The sequence below is a fragment of the Vipera ursinii genome (genome assembly GCF_947247035.1).
Source record: "Vipera ursinii genome assembly, chromosome: 11".
Classification (NCBI taxonomy): Eukaryota; Metazoa; Chordata; class Lepidosauria; order Squamata; family Viperidae; genus Vipera; species Vipera ursinii.
Window position 1 is genome coordinate 10,264,839 of NC_139524.1, and position 21,424 is coordinate 10,286,262.

At 39.4% G+C, this 21,424-nt stretch overlaps 1 protein-coding gene across 1 annotated transcript in view; it reads left to right on the forward strand.

Annotated features, from left to right (window-relative positions):
- Nucleotides 1–9,761, forward strand: part of AGBL1 (AGBL carboxypeptidase 1) — a gene marked incomplete at both ends in the record, with an annotated part of 348,471 nt that extends 338,710 nt beyond the window's left edge. Inside the window, one exon of the mRNA XM_083371322.1 lies at nt 9,617–9,761. Within this exon, the coding sequence (XP_083227448.1) occupies nt 9,617–9,761 (145 nt within the window). The remainder of the gene's footprint in view (nt 1–9,616) is intronic.
- Between the last annotated feature and the right edge of the window lie 11,663 nt (nt 9,762–21,424).

Here is a 21,424-nt window from a genome sequence, read left to right on the forward strand (position 1 = left end):
TAAAGCATTTAGATAGGAACAAAGGACTTCTGCCCTCAAAAGGGATGTGATCATAATGTTCAAACTAAACAAAAATTTGTATATGAAAAAGATGATCAAAGATTCCATGGTTGCAAGCTGCAAATTGCTATAGCTTGTTTTAAACCTTTGACTTTTCCACTGTTAAAACCACATGTAGCAAAGATTGAGCTCTTAGTCAGTGTTAAGATAGTCATTGCTGGGGTAGTTGGCCAACAACATTATAAATCCTTGTATTAATAATTTCCAGAGTTGACTGTTAAATCATTAACCACATTTATAGTTCAGACTGTCTGGGGTTTCAGAAGACGCTAACTCAACATTATGTGGGATTTTCTTTTTTCTGTCACATGAACTCCTTCCATGGAGCTTATAAGGCAAGTTTATATTTTGAACACAAACTATTTCTCTTTTTTACTGTAAAGCCTGGTCAAAAACCATAATAAAGATCTTTGATTTGAACCCTTCCACTAAATTGATAACTCGTATTGAAGCAAACTATGATGTGCATGAAGGCAACTACTACATAGTCCAATTTTCATTGGCTAGAATGGAATCCCCCAGTTTTCAGCATTTCTTTTCAGATGTTGGCACCCAAATATTAACGTTTCTATATTTTGAAAGGTACATTTTTGCAAACTTCATCAGTGTTTTTAAAGCTTGTATCCTGAATTTTAACATGAAAGAATGCCATTTTTCTTTTAATAAAGTCATAATGAAAACAGGTTGCTCATTACTAGCATGCTAGATCAAAATCAGGAAGGAGATTCCAGAAGACAATACCGGACGTCTACTTTATTGATATAGGCTGCAATAAAAGCCTCTTGAAAGCCTGAAACATGGTTTAAGAAGACAGTTGAAAAAAATGGGTATGAGAAGATTCTTGCAAATGGGGATCTGAGTGGGGCCAAGTTGGTGCAAAAATAGAAGGCAAAGTGAGCCCAGGAGTGGCATAAATGCAAAGGAAAAATGAACATACAGGTAGTCCTTGACTTACAACAGTTCATTTACTGACCAAAGTTACAACAGCAGTGAAAAAAGTGACTTAGGACTATTTTTCACACTTACAACCATTGCAGCGTTCCCATGTCACATGATCAAAATTTGAACGCTTGGCAACTGGTTCGTTTTTATGACAGCTGCAGTGTACAGATGTGTGTTTATGTGTCACGCAATCCCCTTTCCTAACCTTTTGACAAACAAAGTCAATGGGGGAAACCAAATTCACTTAACAACCACATCCCTAATTTAACAGCTGCAGTGATTCACTTAATAACTGTTGCAAGAAAGGTCATCAAGGGGAGCAAACCTCACTTAACCCCTGTCTCTGTGAAGCAACAAACATTTTGGGTTCAGGTGTGATTGTAAGTCAAGGACTACTTGTCCAAGAGGTTCAAGGAATTTTAGGAGAGCTTGTGGTGTACATAACTGTGGGCTTATGGTATTTATTTATGATTTATAAATAAATATTATTAAATATGTATTTATTTAGAAATTTATATTGCCGTCTACTTGCACGTGGCGACTGAGAAGACATAAAAGCACAATATAAAAAAAATAAAAATAAGATGGTAAAATAAAAATAATAAAATAATAACACCCCCCCTACACACACACAAACCACCCTAGCAACAACACACATTGTTAACATCCATTTAATGGGCTCCATTCTGCTCTGGGTCTCCCAGGCCCACTGGCAGAACCACGTCTTAACAGCCTTCCAAAAAAGTCTAATTTCCACAGGGATGATGCTATGAGAAAGAACGTGATGACAAAAAAAAATATACAAAAAATATACATTTCGACTTTTTCAGCTTTTTCCTCACATTTTCTTTTCTGTCAAGAACTTCACTGTTCAATATCTCCCGTTGGTTCAGAAAATACATACTGTACACTCTCCCATTAAGATTCACGGTGGTCTTCTTTAAGGTGAATCTCTCACTTCCATTGTGTTATTCTGGTTTTTTTCATGCTATTCTGTCGGGATTTGCAAGTTATAGCTGTCAGGATCTATTAAGAATCAGGACCATATGTTGAGTTCCACTTAAGATCAGTGGTGGGATGCAGCCAGTTTGCACCACTTTGGCAGAACCGGTAGCTAATTTTTTGTTGCCCAGGCCCAGAATGTACTTCCAGAAGCGGCATCCACACAGAGAACTGGTTGTTCACATATTTGAATCCCACCACTGGTTAAGAAGATTTATTGCTCATGCCTATGCACAAGAATCTAATCAAGTAAGGTCAGCACTAAATTGGTGCTAGATAAGAGTTAATAGGATTCAAGAGGAGTTGAACATTTGTGGGAATGCAATGATGCCAGACCGATTCCTCTCTTAACTCTGTCCCCTTGCTCTCCCTATAATATCTCAAGGCTGAGTCTGAAAAGGGAAGGATAATAATACTAGAAAGTGAGGCGGAATTCATTTTTCACCAGCCCCTTGCCACACAGACACAGACACACACACACACACACACACACACACACACACCTGACTTTGAACATAATTTAGAATAGACCTTAAGTAATACAATGAATGTATTTATTGCAAAGTATTAACAAGCCAGATGTACCATACCGAGGCCCACTGGCAGAACCACGTCTTAACAGCCTTCCAAAAAAGTCTAATTTCCACAGGGATGATGCTATGAGAAAGAACGTGATGACATGCAGAAAAGTACAACCTAGTGCCCATCAAAACATGGTTGTTGTTTTTTTCCTTTGGAAAAAAAAAAGAAAACGCCGAATAAAATGGTTGTAAAAATGTTGTTCCATGGTTACCATAGCGATGCCAGTCCTGTGAATTAAAGCAAGTGGGGGGGAAAAAAGCGCCCCCAGGCCCACTCCTGTTGTTGAACAGCAATGTGGGAATAAGCACATCAGCAGATCAAGAAACTAGTTAATGCTTTCCCCATCCAGATGATTTCAATAGTTAGATGCCAACATTTAATTGGTGCCTTCTTTTTATCCAAGGGAGAGAAGAAGGGAAGAAAATTAAAAAAAAATTTAAAAAATCAGGAATTCTGAAGATCAATGCAGCAGCTCCACCCTCCCTCTGTTTGTTTTCCAGCTGCCGTGCATCTGTTCAAATCAGCTTGTTTTATTAATGCTTACTTGGCCTCAAGCTATCGTAGAGATGATAAAAGATGCCGTGTTCATGCAGCGCTGACACAAAGATATTTTTTTCCTCCTGTAAAAAAAGAAAATTAATCACTGAACATAAGATTAAACCCAGAACTTGTGGCCTTTCTCTGCTTCTCCTACTCGCCATATTATTCTAAATCTTTTAAGTCGCACATATGATTAATATTATTTTAAATCTTCCTCAGAGACAGGAAAACAAAAGTTTTGTGCTTCTGCTAGGTTAGGATATCTGACAGAGGTTTCAGGAAAGTGATATTAGAATCTATCAAATTCAGGGCAGGATAGTCTGGCTTTCCCGCACTTTTCTGTCTTTCATAAAGAATCTTGATCTTTCATAAACTCATGGTTCTTTTTATATATTATAATTTAGGTTTACCTCGTAACAAACATGGCTGAAAGCTGCCTGCTAATTAAAAAAAGTGGGGGAAATTCAGAATGGGCTAGAAGACAATCACTTGAGGGTTTTTTTTAATTCCATTTATATCCCGCCCTTCTCCGAAGACTCAGGGCGGCTTACAAGCTTAGCAGTAGCCTTCATTCTATGTATATGCCTGCTTATTAGGGCTTTCACACATACCCCAAGCGGCATTATTACAAAGTCAGCTTAATTGCCCCCAACAATCTGGGTCCTCATTTTACCTACCTGGGAAGGATGGAAGGCTGAGTCAACCTTGAGCCTGGTGGGACTCGAACCTGCACTAATTGCAAGCAGCTGGTGTTACTTAAGGAGGCATTAGCCCACTGCTCCACCAAGGCTCTAAGTTTCTAAGTCCTCCTTCCTTCCTGTTTTCCATTTGCTTCATCATGATAACATTCAGTCATTTAAAAAAAAAAGTCTGATTAAAATCAGTATGAATCGGTTATGAACATTGTGGCTAGCAACTACTTTGGAAGCTCTAGAAAGACCAGTTAATCCAAATCTTAACAATGAAATATAACTTTTTTTTTGAAGTTAATAAAGGGAAAGGGAAAAAATGAATTTTTTTTAAAAAAAATGTTGTAGAAAACAGAATCAAGAGATACTTTTAATTCATGCTTTGTTAAAAATGATGTGGAGAATCAGCTAGGACATTTATTACTGACGAATCACAAGAAGGGGATGTGCATGAACATTCCTGCACTGTTCATCCAACTCCTTCTCCTCCTTCCCCTTCCCTTTCTTCTCCATCTACTTCTTTCAACTTATATAGCCATCAGACATGCATGACTCTGGGTGGTTTACAACAATTAAAAACAAGTGAAAAAAACAACAACCCAGAATACAACGTATAAAATAAAAAGTGTATAAAAATAGGTGCTCCAAAGAGTGGACATCAAAACAGAAAAGGCTGCCTTCCTGGACCACAAGATGAAATTCCTTAATAAACAGCACCCAGAGGATGCTTCTATCATCTATCTAATGGAGTGGGTGGGTGATGGGAGATGGGGAAAATGGATACAGGCTGGAAGCTGATTGGTCTGGGAAGATCACTGGAAAGGAAAAGGCATTATTCCTTCCCCAGTGCCCAAGAGCCAATTAAAGATGGGGCATACAGAAATAAAGTATGGCAGACAAATGGGATGCCACTACTTGAGCTGGTTCAAGTCAGAAAAATCAGGTTCAGATTTATAGGGGGAAAAAAGTGGGAGAGATTGTATTCCCAGTGCATTTGGTGTGAATAGAAAATGAGATTTGTGTTCTTGTTCTTGAGAAATGGTCAATGGCGCATCTTTGCCTGTGTCAACCTGGCCATGTAGATCAGCCTTTTGATGCCATCAAGTGGCATCCTCTGTTAGGCTTTGGCGCCCATTACCCTGAAGCAGAGATGTGCCTTGGACCATGGGTGGAGAGTCAAAATCTGCAAGATGGGGATGCATGGGGGCATCAAGAAAGATCTTGAAGAACGTCTATATGCCACCTTGACTGCTACATTTGAATGACCAAAAACTAAGAATACTTTTTAGTGATATCTCCTCCCCTTCCATTCCATTTGTATTCTCAACCACTGGATCAGTTTGTCTGATCAATATCTATTTAAGCGATGCTTAAAATAAATAATTCATGAAAAGAGCTGATATTGCTTGAGGGGAAAAAAAATCTATGACGCAATAGCACGTAGACTTATATACCGCTTCACAGGGCTTTACAGCTCTCTTTAAGTGGTTTACAGAATCAGCCTATTGCCCCCCACAATCTAGGTCCTTCCTTATTTTACTGACCTGGGAAGGATGAAAAGCTGAGTCAACCTTGAGCCAGTCAGGATCGAACTCCTAGCTGTGGGCAATGAGTTAGCCTGCAATGCTGCATTCTAGCCATTGTGCAGGGAGGAAACAGGAGGGGGAGGGGAGGGAGGGAGGGAGGGAGGAAAGGAAGGAAGGAAGGAAGGAAGGAAGGAAGGAAGGAAGGAAGGAAGGAAGGAAGGGCAATAGCAATTGCATTTAGATTTATATACCACTTCACAGTGCTTTACAGCCCTCTCTAAGAGTCAGCATATTGCCCCCAACAATCTGGGTCATCATTTTACCAACCTCAGAAGGATGGAAGGAAGAGTCAACCTTGAGCCAGTGAGAACTGAACTGCTGGCAGGCGGCAGGGTTGACCTGCAATATTGCATTTGCAATATAGCAAATAGGGAAGTCTTAGTTGGGGAGGTATGGATCTCCTGAAGTCTGGAGAACAACAAGATGCATGCAGTGAACCTGGGTTACAGTGTAAAGGAGCTACTGTACACTTGATGAAGTCATTGCCCTCTAACAACTGCACTAAAAGTCAAGTTCTGCTTTTGAGTGACATGCCAGTGGCCATGCTCCAAAAACTGTGGTGGGGCCTTTTACATTTAATTTAAGAAACACATTCAGTTAATGAAATCCAGTTAGGATGATTAATACTCGGTTGACTAATATGTTTTCTGTAAGATAAGCAAGTTTTGAAAGAACTCTGAGGTCCTTACCAATGTTTTCAGGAAACAGGCATCATCCTGGGGACTCAGGACATTAGCTTAGCCTACTGCTGTTTCTCTAGGCACTTTTTTATTTATTATTATTTATTTATTTATTAAATTTGTATTAAATTTGGAGCTGAATTGTTTTCCACACTCTGCATTGCTGTTGTACAAAAGCATAATTTGGATATCAGAACAGAATACGGGTAGTCCTTGACTTATGTCCACAATTGAGCCCAAAAATTTATGTTGTTAAATGAGACATTTGTTAAGTGAGTTTTGCCCCATTTTATGATATTTCTTGTTGTCAAGCAATAACAAAAACCTGACACTTGTCACATTTGTTTAAGTGAATATGGGTTCCCCATTGAGTTTGCTTGTCAGAAGATTGTAAAAGGTGATTACATGACATAGCAATTGTCATAAATATGAACCAGTTGCCAAATGTCTGAATTTTGATCACTTGTCCATGGGGATGCTGCAATGGGTCGTAACTATGAAAAATGGTCATAAGCAGTGGTGGGATTCAGCCCATTCGCACCACTTTGGCAGAACTGGTAGCTAATGTTTTGTTACCCAGGCCCAGAATGGACTTCTGGAAGCAGCATCCACACAGAGAACCGGTTGTTCACATATCTGAATCCCACCATTGGTCATAAGTCACTTTTTTCAGTGGTTGTAACTTTGAACAGTCATTAAATGAACTGAAACAGAGTAACAGAGCTGAAAGGGACCTTGGAGGTCTTCTAGTCCAACTCCTTACCAGACAAATGAGTGTTCAATCTCTTCTTACTCTGGACCACTTTTGCACCTTTTTAAAGAGTCCGCATAAGTATCCTATTTGGATGTACAAAGAATCACGTTTTCTCAGAGATGCCTTTCATATAAACTTCCCTAAATTGATGCATGCCCACCATTAAAGGTGTTTTATGAAAGGCCAATCCGCTCTTTTCTTGCCCGCCTCCCACCCATGTTTTTTTGAAAGCGAGACTATAATATGTTCTCAAAACTCCAAGTAGGTGCTGAACTCAAAATGGTTGATCTAAAAACATGAATTTGGGTTTTGCTTTGTTGTTTTTTTCCCTGTTTCTGATTGATCACCATCTCCCAGTGCTTTCTGCTAGCCGGCAAATGGCTAACATTCCGTAAATATGTTGTTTCCTATTATTAGGAGAAAATTGAGGCTATTTGGGATATCCTCTGTGCAATTCATCTGGATGGTTGGCTTTGGAAATTTGAGCGCCTTTAAGAGAACAGGAAGAGCTGTTTGAAAGCAAACGCGAGAGAAATTTTTGACTTCAGAATAAATAGCAGAGCTGATGGATTCATCTTTTGTTTTGTTTCAGTCATGTTGGCAAGAATATGGAAGTCTTCTCTCTCACACAAAAAAAAATCTTTCAAGAAACACCACCTAGCCAGAAAACAGACACATTTGAAGCAGAACTAATTAAGATCAAGTCATTGCTCAATAAATATGCAAATGACAAATGAAAAGAAGGAATTTTATTTATCACATCCTAAAGCTGCAGATTGCTCTGAGACTACAATAAACCACACTAGACGGGAGTTACGGGATATTAGATTTAAATGTGCAGGTCAGCTAACCTCTACATAATGATGCATTGATGACAGAATAATATATTAGAGTGGAGTTCCAGCTTGCTTGGTTTTTTTCCCCCCAATGGTGACAGGGTTTTTTTTGTGTGTGTGTGTGGGGTGGGGGAAAGGACGGAGGGAGACTCATTTGCGACAAACTTTCTACTTAAGGGAAATTTTCTTTCGTAATTCTGAGGAAAAACCAAGAAGTGAAATTGCTCAGGAAAAGAAGGTGAAATATCTGTCTATGGCAGGGGTCTTCAAACTTGGCCCTTTTATGACTTGTGGGCTTCAACTCCCAGAATTCCTTAGCCAGTCTGCCTGGCTGACGAATTCTGGGAGTTGAAGTCCACAAGTCATAAAAGGGCCACGTTTGAAGACCCCTGGTCTATGGAGATATCCATAGTCATCCAAGACATGGTTGTGCTGAAGGTGCTTTTTCAAGAGGCAACTGGACTTTATTTCATCTTCTCACTAAAACATCTCAACATCTTCTCACTAAAGCTCACTCTTTAGGAACTAGAGGTATCCCTAAAAAAACTAAATTTTGGAAGCTGAAGATTGCATGGGTCAGATGAGAAGTAGTTCAACATGCCAAAAGCATCACTAATAGAAAATGGTGGTATCATGTGAGTTTAGACAACAACACTATGTACTTGGGCATTGACAAAGAACTAAATAATTTTAACTGATTTATATTTCACCTTTCCTCCAGATGTTTAAGATAGCATGCATCACATTTTGTCTTCAAATTTGCCTCCACATGCTATACACTGTTGCCATGGCAAACGGTTTTTCTGCACATTCTCCACCACTTAGTCAATGTGACAAAAGGGGCTTTTGTTTTCAAATTGTACTATGAAGGGGGGGGAAAGCTTATTGGTGAAAAGCCCAAGATGCTTTTTCAAAAGGCAACTGGAATTTGTTTTTCCTTGAAGAGGTTTTGCTTCTCATTGTTTTGCTTCAGTTCTGAAGGAACCTCTTGGATGAGAAGCGAAACCTGTTGGAGGAAAAACAAAGTCCAGTTGCCTTTTATAAAAAAGCATCTTTGTGATAACCATGATGACTGAGAATCTCTGTAGACATTTGTTGGTCTAGTGTTCAGGACTGGAGTGTTAGGCGCTAACCAAAAGACGGGTGCATAGATGTCCTGTCTTCACCGTATAGTCCTCTCTCCAGCAACCTGAGGACTCCACAAATGTCCTTCCTTCCTAAGAGAAGATGCTATGATGGAGAACGCCACCCATGACTCTGGACAGTCAAAGAAGCTTCCAAGGGAAGAAAACAGATAGAACAACGGAAACCTAGCAATTCTTCCACCTCCAATGAGAAAATAAGCTTTTAAAAAATCAAAAGCGAAATTGAAAAGATGTTCTCAAACGTTTTGAGAAGGAGAGAGAAAATAGAAGGTTTGGGGGTTGCTTTGCTCTTTGGCAGGGGAAGGAAACTTTTTTTTCAAATTTCAGACAGAATTCAGAACAACGTTTGTATAAACCTCTCACAGTACGCCTTAACTTCAAGTCTAGTACTAGCAGAAGTAGGTCATTAGTTTGTGTGTGTGTGTGTGTGTGTGTGTGTGTGTGTGTGTGTGTGTGAGTGGTGGGATTCAAATATGTGAACAACCATTTCTCTGCGTGGATGCCACTTCCGGAAGTACATTCTGGGCCTGGGCAATAAATAATTAGCTACTGGTTCTGCTGAACTGTTGCGAACTGGCTGAATCCTACCACAGGGGTGTGTGTGTGTGTGTGTTGCTTTAAAAAATAAAACTGGGATCAACTGTTGCTGTCTTCGACTTCATTATACTAATCTTCTCCTTAACCACTGAGCTTAGAATTTGCAGTATGTGTTTGGATGCTTTACAAGATGAACCTCTCTTTGCTTCCTTCTCCATCCAATTCAATATTCTGTTTTCTTTCTGTGTGTGAATCTCTGGCAGAAGCAACAACAACTGCAGCCTGGAGACCGATGACGAACTTCCCTGTGGGGATGAAGTGGATTATAACACCGATAGTTGCTCTGATCAAGAAGCAGACTTTCTGGAAATGGACAGAGAAATCCAAGAATCTCCTTTAAAGGGTTGAAAGTGTGGAAACAAAAGCAGAGGCCAACATAGGCAAATGGATACTCCTTTCTCCCGGCTCTGGATAAGACTTCTGTTTCTAACCAGTGAGTAGCCAGACTCAATCCTGTCCTACCACTCTACCCTGGGCCTTCGGTGGAAGCAGAGAAGAGGACGGAACCCAAGAAAGAAGAAGAAGAAGCAAGCCATCACTTTATCTGCTACTTTACTAGTGACAACAATAGCTGGAGACACATTGTTCCTGTTGCTCTTCAGAACAGATTCCCCCCCCCACTTTTCCCCCCTTTCTTTTTCCTGTTAATATTGTGATGTCATGGAAGGTGGGAGGGTGCTCTGTTCTGGGTCAAGTAGACCTCTGTGTAAATTACATTTCAAAATGACCTTTGTTGAGATCAGAAAGTTTTGGCAGGACATGATTGTTGCATCGGGTCCTTTCAAGAACAGGTCAAAGGCTTTAATCCTTTCTCAGCAGTTTAGCATGCATTTGTCCCACTTAGTGGTATGTTCTTCCTCGGCCACTGCAAATTGTGCCAACAACTAATGGGACAATAATGCTAAACAGCTGGAGGGGGGAATGTGTCAGAGAGTATTTCACAAAGGGGTTTTGGATTTTTATGAGGAGTGAAAGGAAGGGAAACAGATTCTTCGTCATGAGTCTTCTTCACAGCAGATGTTCCATGATAAAAGAAATGCTTTGCTTGCAGAAAGTTCCCAGTTCAATCTCTGCCCTTTTTCTGGTAGGGCTAGACAAAGTTCTGGCTGGACAACAGTCACACTTTTCTTTGTCTCAATAATTTTGGTTTTCATAGATGTTTGAGGTAAAATATACATTTCAACTTTTTCAGCTTTTTCCTCACATTTTCTTTTTTGTCAAGAACTTCACTGTTCAATATCTCCCGTTGGTTCAGAAAATACATACTGTACACTCTCCCATTAAGATTCACGGTGGTCTTCTTTAAGGTGAATCTCACTTCCGTTGTGTTATTCTGGTGTTTCATGCTATTCTGTCGGGATTTGCAAGTTATAGCTGTCAGGACCTATCAAGAATCAGGACCGTATGTTGAGTTCCACTTAAGATCAGTGGTGGGATGCAGCCAGTTTGCACCACTTTGGCAGAACCGGTAGCTAATTTTTTGTTGCCCAGGCCCAGAATGGACTTCCAGAAGCAGCATCCACACAGAGAACCGGTTGTTCACATATTTGAATCCCACCACTGGTTAAGAAGATTTATTGCTCGTGCCTATGCACAAGAATCTAATCAAGTAAGGTCAGCACTAAATTGGTGCTAGATAAGAGTTAGTGGAATTCAAGAGGAGTTGAACATTTGTGGGAATGCAATGATGCCAGACTGATTCCTCTCTTAACTCTGTCCCCTTGCTTTCCCTATAATATCTCAAGGCTGAGTCTGAAAAGGGAAGGATAATAATACTAGAAAGTGAGGCGGAATTAATTTTTCACCAGCCCCTTGCCCCCCACACACACACACCTGACTTTGAACATAATTTAGAATAGACCTTAAGTAATTTATTTATTTGATTTGATTTGTATACCGCCCTTCTCCCGAAGGACTCAGGGCGCTGAACAGGGACATAAATACCAAAATACCCAAAATACAGAAATTAAAACAAATTAAACCCTAGTGCCCAAATGCAGAAAATAAATTACGTTAAAACAATAATTAAAACAAAACCCATCAGACCAGGCCGGCTTGTTCAAACAAATAGGTTTTTAGGTCGCGTCGGAAGGAGCGAAGGTCGGGAGCCTTAAGTAATACAATGAATGTATTTATTGCAAAGTATTAACAAGCCATATGTACCATGAATTTCTGTATCTGGCTGTACTGTATGTAGGAAACCTGACCTACAGATACATCACTCTCCAAATCTGAAAATTGATTCTTTTCCTTTTTCCCCGCTTTGAATCAATAGTCATCTATCTGCTGGTTTCACAGCCTTGAAGGTCCCGTGGTTACAGAGATTCCCACATCAACAGCTTCCACCCTTAGGCAACTAAAGGGAATTTAGAAGCGTATAGGTAGATTTTGTCCTGTGATCCCCGACTGGCTGGGTTTGCACCTGCTGGAAAATGGAAAGGAAAAGGTTAAAACTGAGTGTGGTGCTGCACACCAGCAGTGAAGAGGCAAGTTCCTTTGCCTCTGTTTACCCCTCCCTCCCTCTTCCCTCCCTTTCTCTGTGTTCCATAAGGGATTTTCCTGCTTACCAAGTTTTCTGTTTGTGGCTCACATTGAGATATAAGTGGCACAGCCCAAAAGAATGTTTAAAGGAATTCATCATATTTCACCTAAATCAAAATTCAAAGGGGGATTAGAGCATTAATCCATTTTAGCCTGTTCTATCTGGAAATGGCTGTCTGAAGGATAGGGAACTTCCTCCCACTCTCTCCTCCCCCCACCTTTTTTTTCTGTTAAGGACTGCATTCCCTTAAACATCATCTCTGGGATTTATGTGCCAAGAGTTTGCAGAACCGGCATGAAAAACAGCTAAAACCTTAGTGACCTTTTCCGTCCATATCTGTTGGGTGTGCCATCTCATCTCTGTGCATACAAACCCGTCTCCTTTTCCACTTATTCTGGAATGACAATTTCCAGCAACACCACTCATGGGAGATGCTGAAGGGCTGTAGTTTACTGTACCCACAGAAGCACAAGTTCCCTAAGCCCTGTTTTCTTGAAGCTAAGCAGATCTTCCCTCATTCACGCCTGAAAGGGGACTTCAGGAACAGTGCTGAGTTCCATACTGAAAGGAAGGTGGGAAGTAAATTTAATGAATGAATGTTTATTCCTAGACGTTCCACAGATTGGTTCCAAAGGGCCCCTTCAATATTTGACGGTTGCAGCTTGCAAATGTAGGCCATCATAACTGCATGACGCAGTTATAACCATCATGCAGTACTTTGCTATGAAGTCAGCTCAGGAACTCATCTGCCCAATCCGTCAAACGTATGATCAGATGCTTAGAAACAGTATGATTTTCCTGAACTGTAATTGCAAGGTGGCGACTTGTTTTCAAGGGGCAGCCGTTTCTGATCTTAGACATAATTCTGAAGTCTTTATGGCGATCGGAACAAACTGCAGAGATCAGGGAGTAATAGTCACTTTACAAGGCTAAAATCCACCCTAAGTAGAAATGGTTTTGCTCGCTATATTTTCAGTTGTTTGACACTACGTTGAAAATGCACTGCCACACTATTTCACATTCTCCTCACCTCTCTTTTCCATCAAGCAGGGCTTCCAAAGATATCTCACAGTTAAACATTGCCAAGTCAATTTTACATCAGCTTTTCTAAACTTTTCCTTCGGATGAGTTGGACCTATCAAAACTGCTGTCAAACCTGGGTCATTTGGGCCATTCTTCTTTGAAGGAGATGCCCATTCCAACCTTTGCTGTTTGGGTTCCTTTTATTAAAAGTGACCCAAGCTAAATCTGTTTCTTTTCCCATGTTAATAAGACTAGGACTCAACGTCTGCAGCCTGCTGTGATGTGAAATCTCTGCCTCCTTGGTCTCCTTAATATATTAGCAATCCTGTGGCTGGCTGGATATGTGGCAAGCAATAACCTTTTTGCAGCTGAAAGCTGTTTCCTTTGATGCCTTGCAGAGCTTTGGGTGAGTTTGAAGCACAAAATAAATAATTAAGGGAAAAGAGACAAAGAGAAAGAAGAAGAAGAAAAGGATGGGGAGAGGATGAGGGGAAGGAAGGAAGGAGGAGGGAGAGGGGTGTGTGCGAAGATATTCATATCCTTGATGTGATCTTGAGAATCGCATTGGTGAATTAGCGCTATAAGTTCCCAAGTCATTTTTTTTATGTACTAACTCAGTAACAACCTATTATTTCCCTTCTGAACTATATTCCATGCTTGCTGGAAATTAATAGATGCAACCCAAAGGTAATAATTCTCTCTTGCCCTATAGTAAGGATCTTCTACATAATACATAATGGAAGAAGTCTAGTATTCTAAAGAGATTCTGAGTTAAAACTTGGGGCACTTCCTTAGGGATATAATAACATGCATTGCTTCCATTCTGGAGCTGGCAGGGAAAAATATATATATCACATGTTGACTTATTCCAATAGAAGAGAATGTATAGCTAGGGTTGAACTGTGGAGTCCTTGGTGTTCTCTGAGCTTGGTCATTTTTTATTTTATTTTAATCCCATTTATATCCCGCCCTTCTCCGAAGACTCAGGGCGGCTTACAATTTAAGCACAAACCAATGTGCTTAGCAATTTGCAGACGTTTCATTACCAAACTAGGTAAATTGTTAGTATTGTACTGATGCTCTGCAAGAGAAGGTTCTGCTGCAGAAGATCCTTGAAAAAGCTGACCGCTTGATTCCCTGGCGAACTAAAACTGAACCAAAACCGCATCCGTCACTCTTGGGAATGACCTCTGGGATCTGAATGGAAGGAATGCAATTTTCCTGGTCCTCTTTCCTTACTTCCTAAAAACACTGATAAGGCCCACTTCTGCTGGGTCTGGAAAGAGAACAGCCCAACTTCTGAAACATGTAAAGCCCTCGCACACCTGCAGTTTCAGAAAGTCATGAAAACCGACTCCTGATCAGAGCGTCTGGAATGTACGTAGAACTGCAGTCTGCAATGCTTTATCCCTGAATTTTCTTTTTTTTTCCTTTTTAATGACGATGTTTTAATGTTGTTTCATGACTAATTACATTTTAATGTTTATTTATGTTACTTTTTTTACTATAATTCTTTTAATTAGGCTGCCCAGAGACTTGCGAACATAGCAGGCTATAAATTGTGGTAAATAAACGTAGTGAAGATAGAGATGTTTGCATGTGGAAGAGACAGAAGAAAAAGAGGGAAAGAACGCAGTAGATTAACTAAAAGTGGCAAAGGGTTGCTGCCCACTGCAATCTGTTTCCAGCACTTGGCTGTCAAACACGGCAGACACAGAGAGACATTAAGGTAAAACATAGAGGGAACGGCTGCTGGAATTGGGTATGTGTAGTTTAATGAAGAGAAGGGTGAGGGGTGACACGATAGCAGTGTTCCAATATCTCAGGGGCTGCCACAAAGAAGAGGGAGCCAAGCTATTCTCCAAAGCACCTGAAAGCAGGACAAGAAGCAACGGATGGAAACTAGTCAAGGAGAGAAGCAACCTAGAACTAAGGAGAAACTTCCTGACAGTTAGAACAATTAACCAGTGGAACAACCTGCCTCCAGAAGTGGTGAATGCTCCAACACTGGAAGTTTTTAAGAAGAGACTGGACAGCCACTTGTCTGAAATGGTATAGGGTTTCCTGCCTGAGCAGGGGGTTGGACTAGATGACCTCCAAGGTCCCTTCAAACTTCTTCTTCTTCTTCTTCTTCTTCTTCTTCTTCTTCTTCTTCTTCTTCTTCTTCTTCTTCTTCTTCTTCTTATTATTATTATTATTATTATTATTATTATTATTATTATTCTTATTATTATTCTTATTCTTATTCTTATTATTATTATTATTATTATTATTATTATTATTATTATTATTATTATTATTATTATTATTATTATTATTATTATTATGTAAGGTAAAATATATAAGTCCCCAAGACTAGTTTTTCCTAGTTGGTGTCCAAGAGAATTCTTCATTTCATGGTTGAAAATGGATGCCTTCACATTCCAGGTAAAATACACTATATAAAAATGGGATGAAGTGTCCATTGATGTTGTGTCTATACATGCACACACCCACTTACGTTTATCAGTTTAACTGTGAATATTATTGATTGGACTATAAGATGGTTTTGTGCTTTAGCTTAATGGCAAAATGTGTGTGTGTATGTCTGTGTGTGTGAGAGAGAGAAAGCCCTCAAATCTCTTAGCACGACAGCACAAAAATCCTATGTCCATTTTTTTTACATCCTTGGAGAAATCCATTAGATTTGAAGTAATATTTGTAATGAATTGTCTTCGTTGTTAAATTATAAGACCATAAAGTGACATAGGTGTAGTCAGACAATTTCATTTCTTCTAAATATTTTTGAGAAATTTCAAGGCAGAATTTAATCCTCAATTTTTTTAGCTCAATTATAGATTTTCTGACAAATCCCATACAATGACCTAAAACAGCTAGGAAACATTTGAAATCCAGCTGATCCTAAATGCTCTTGAAATGCTCTTGAAATAATCTTGAGCAGATCTCAGAAAGTTAAGCAGGGTTAAAACTGATTAATATTTTGTTGGAAGATAGTTTGCAGAATCATGGGGTTATGGCTAGACCATTTCCATACTGTTGCCAAGACAACCCCATGGTTATATCTTGATGTTGGTCTCAGCTCCTTATTAATCTCTGATTTTGTGGAATCTTAATAGAGTTTGCATTCAGGATGGAATTTTGCCTTCTTCCCAAGCATTTTACTTATGGTTTGTCAGGCTCAAGGAATCAGGACCATTCATAAGGTTGCAGCATAGAAGACATATTCAAGCCTATACACAAGAATTTGGTCAACTAAAGTTCAACAATAAATTGGTGCCAGATAAGAGTCAGCTAAATTCAGGAGGGATTGGATTTGGAGCACTTGTGAGAACACAACAATTTTGAGCTGATGACATGCTTAACTCTACCCCTCAGCTCTGTCTGCTTTTCTTCTACAGGTTGAATTTCATATCTCATACCTGGATTATTTATTGGCAAATACTTCACTAGTGTTAAGAAATTGCCAGGATTTGGTTGAACAGGTTGAAATATTGAAACTGTTGCCTCCCCACTCCCACCCCGATTCCATGAATATTCTCATCCCACGAATGAGAAAATCTTGGCATCTAACTGGAACATTCTTATTACAAATCTAGAAATATGGAGATTTATTCTTCTGGAGATAACAGGTTTGGGCTAAGATAGGATTCAAATTATGAAACAATTATATTCCCCCCCCCTCAGGAAGTTATTAGATCACTCTAATACCATAGAAAGATATGCCCCCAAATAATCTAAACTATATTCCATTCCAAAGGGCTATGTATTTAAAAATGATCAATTTGTGAAAGGGATTGATAGTTTGTCAACTCTCAGAGGAATGTAAAGGTTTCAGGCTAAAGTTGAGTCAGTTTAGTTAATAACCATCTACAAAACCGAGATAGGTTGGCCTTGTGTTCCTATTAGCTTCTTCATAGCCTAAGCATCTAAAAACACAAGGAGAATGGAATGTTAATATTTCTCCTAATAATCCAGGATGGAAAGGTTATCGTTTGATGAGACCTAAGTATCAAATGATAGTTTCTTCATAACAGCTATTACTGATTCCAGTTTTCTCTTCTTTCTTTCTTTCTTTCTTTCTTTCTTTCTTTCTTTCTTTCTTTCTTTCTTTCTTTCTTTCTTTCTTTCTTTCTTTCTTTCTCCTTCTCCTCCTCCTCCTCCTCCTTCTTCTTCTTTGAAAGTTGAACATTCTTACACTTTTTTCCTTTAATTTCCCACTTTTTTCTTCCTCTTGTGTTTTTCATAGTTGTTGTTCTACATACATCCCCTTTGTGCTCTCTCTCCCATACACAAACACACATTTTCTTTCTTTTCTATTAAGGAAGAAATTTCAGAACCATTTTTTTTGGAGAGAGAGAGGGAGAGGGAGGGAGAGAGGGAGAGGGGAAGAGGGAGGGAGGGAGAGCATTGTGGGACAGTTCCCACATTGAAAAGAGGGTTCTGTATTTCAAGCAATTGGATAAACATATAATACTCATTCAAGTTAGTTAGTTACAATGCTAGGTTTTAACAAATGAGTTAAAACTCATTAGTTAAACTCATTAGTTAAAGCCTAATGCTAGGTAATTCTTCCAGTACTTTAGATTACCCAGGATACTTCCATTCCCATTAACCTTTAAGAACAAAAAATAAAAAATGGGTGCAGGGAAAAGAAATGGTGAGGATTAAATGTGCACATTATACTAAAATCTCAGGCAGCTGAGGAATTTGCAAATGGTTAGAAAGTTCTTATCAAAAACACTCTGGTACAAATGCTTGCCTCTGTTGCCAAATTTAGAAGATACAGTTATCCCCAGAATATTTAACAACACAATCACCTTTCATAATATTTATTACCTAAGAAAAGAAGAGAGTACAGCTCTTATTCATTATCACAAATGCACTGTTCACACAGTAGCTTTTGAGAGCTAGGTATTCAAATCCTTTGGCCTGCGGCTGATAAATATGTCGGTTACACTTTTGTTTCATTTTGTCTTTCACTTGGTTATCAGGTGTCTTTTTTGAAAAAAATCTCAACATCCCATTTATGAAGGAAGGTGCAAATTAAAGTACATGCTTATCGAGGTAATCAGTTGAAGGAAATTTTCATCCATCTCTAATTTTCTATTCTGTCTCCTACTAGGGGAAATATTCAGAGACGGTATCTGTTGCAAAATACATTTGTATCATTAAAAAAAATCCTCCTTGGCTCTTGATTTAATCAGTTTTAAATACATGCAGGATTAAGCAGTCAGTCAGTCACAGAATGGAAGGAAGCATAAACAGCAAATCTGAACTGAACAGCAGTCAGATTTGGCACTCACAGGAAAAGTCTAGAAAACTTTTTTTCCCCTTAAAACGGGATCACTGATGTTCGTAGGAATTCTGTTAAGAAATGTTGTATTGCAGAGCTGTTTTTCAGGTCCTGTTGACCAAAGATGTTGAGACCTTGGAAAAAATGCAGAGAAGAACAACTAAGATGATTAAAGGTGTGGAGTCTAAAATATATGAAGAACAGTTGCAGGAATTGGGTATGACTAGTCTAGAGAAAAGAAGGACTAGAGGAGATATGATAGCAGTGTTCCAGTATTTGAGGGGCTACAACATAAAAGAAGGGGGTCAAGCTATTTTCCAAAGCACCAGAAGGCAAGAGAAGAAACAATGGATGGAAACTAATCAAGGAGAGAAGCAACCTGGAATTAAGGAGAAGTTTCCTAACAGCGAGGACAATTAACCAGTGGAACAACTTGCCTTCAGAAGTTGTGGGTACTCCATCACTGGGGGCTTTCAAGAAGAGACTGGACAGCCACTTGTCTGGAATGATATCAGGTCTCCTGCTTGAGCAGGGGGTTGGACTAGATGACCTCCAAGGTCCCTTCCAGCTCTATTCTGATTGATTGATTGAACTGAACAGCAGTCAGATTTGGTCCTCACAGGAAAAGTCTATACACTTTTTCCCCCTTAAAAGGGGATCATCAGTGATGATCTTAGGATGCTCAAGACTGTCAAGAAATGTTGCATTTCTGAGCTGCTCTGTGGATCCTGTTGACATTTAGCACATGAGCAGAACAATGTATCATTCTCTTTCACTCCACTTGTATGCTTTTCAGAAGTTGTTGAAGCATCATGAGCATGATTGCAGATGGAACTCAGAAGCGTCCGTGGAGTTTCTTCCTTTCTTGGACAGAAAGTGCTACTTTTCACATTCCTCCTAATATGAAGAGAATATTTTTGCTTTTAGGATCTTCTTCCTATCTATAGGAGAAAGAACGCTTAACCAGAAGATGTAACTGTCTCAACAAGCTAAATAAAAAAAAAATTACTTATTTCTAACCACGGTTGAGTCATAACAGGAGCACAAAGGCCTCACTTATTCCACTTCTACAGTTGGGTTAATTTAATTGCCAGGTTTCCTGGTCATGCTTCAGAATTTCCCACGCCATCTCATAATGGATGTTATCTGAGTTAAGAATATCCTGTGGGGGAGAAAATGCTCATCTCCCTAAACCCATCCTTTGAACATCTAGGAACTTGGGATGTCTTCCTGTTTCCAACCTCAAACGAGAATTTATAAATGTAGTTGAGGTCCCAGACTCAGAAGCATGCTGGTTAATTAGGCATTGTGAATCAAACCTATTGTGAGCACAGCCTCTCTATGAGGTGAGATCCTTTTTAGGTGGTATTAAAGCAAGCGATGAAGCCCTCAGTAGATGTTCAGGAATGCTGGCTGTATAAAGTCTATTTATCAGTCCTCACCTCTGTACTTCTGGACTGTTTCTGGACTGACTAATTTTCTCTTAAATTCAGTCTTGCTCATCAGAGGCAAAATAGAATGGGAAGGATGTCTGTATATAATGTATCTTCTTATTTGTGGTTTTTACTTGTGTGTAGTGTGCACTGGGAACAGCACTTAATTTCGTTGTGAGTTACACAATGACAATAAAGCTATTCTATTCTATTCTATTCTATTCTATTCTATTCTATTCTATTCTATTCTATTCTATTCTATTCTATTCTATTCTATTCTATTCTATTCTATTCTATTCTATTCTATTCTATTCTATTCTTTGGAAACTTGACTTTTGGCCAATGTCTCACTTCCTTTGCAATTTGACTATAATTATCTGACAGTTCTGATGCTTCTTGACCTAGATTGCTTCTGATGAGACCACCACCTCCTCCTCCTCCTGATATTTCCATAAACTGGGATAGACCAGGATTCCAAAATGTTAACAAAATGGATAAATTCATAGCATGTATTAATGAATTGCACCATCACGAATTTGGCAGAGCCTCTTAAACATGAATACAGTAGGATAAGGCAGGATCTGTTGTTTTTGCAGAAGTTTGGATGAGAGTGTGTTTCCAGATTAAGGGGAAAAGGGAAGGAAAAAAGCAATTAAATGCTGCTAAAGTTCTAATTGCACCCTGAAATGTTCTCTAGAAACATTTGCGATAAAAGTGCATTCAAAATGTCACTGGTATTATTATGATAGTAATAGAAAAAAAAATGGTAAAAAGGAACCATCCCCAGCAATAGTTAGACAAGTTGACTTAAAGTTACTAGTGCTAGAAAGGACAGATCTCCCAAAAGTAGGATCTACTTGCTTTTGCCTTTTTCCTAAATTAATTGAAGATACGAAAAATTGTGACCCAGATTCATATGCCTCTGTGTGCATCATTCCTCCATACATCCTTTCTTCCCCCCCCGTTACCTTTTTTTCCCTTAATACACAAATTGTTACAAGCATTTTTCCTCCTGTATAGGGCCTTTTCCCCCCCCCCCAATCTTTACAAAAGACACACATTTGTGCTTTTCCCTATAAACACATTTTCTGATTCAAGAACTGCATCACACAGTTCAGAGAAAGGGCATATTTCATAGAACAACCGTGTTTTGATTTGCGTTTTGGTTCACGAGGTGTGAATTAGGTAAGATGGCTTTCAAAAGGAAACTGGGATAAATTCTTCTCCATCCCTAATTAGACTTGGGACCTTCGTCTCTGTGAAGCTGGTGTTCTTTCAGCATGCTCTGCTTTTCGAGAGAAGCAAGGGGAGAAGGTCAAAGCATATGGAGCAGAAGATGGCTCTAAGTTAGAGTTCCCCGATTCAAAGACTCTTCCCTAGCCAGGCAGTTAAATTGTATCTTGTGGTGCCGTGTGTACATGAATTCTCCTGCAAAGCCAACTCATCCAATTGGGGATGTTTTCCTGGAGATTGCAGCAGAAGAACTCAAGATTTGGGGGTTTATTTCAAATCTTTAGAACACAGCCTTCCTTGACTGAAAGAAGTGGAAGGAAAGAAGTCAATGTACAATGATGCTTCCCATTGCTCTGTATCAGTTAACTGGCCACCCACAGGAGGCCTCTAGGACTGTTGCTTAGCAACTTCACATCATTGTATAAAATGCTGTGAACAGGCAGCAAGCTGAGGGGGGAAAAGGGGGTTGGAGAGAAAAAGCACTGCC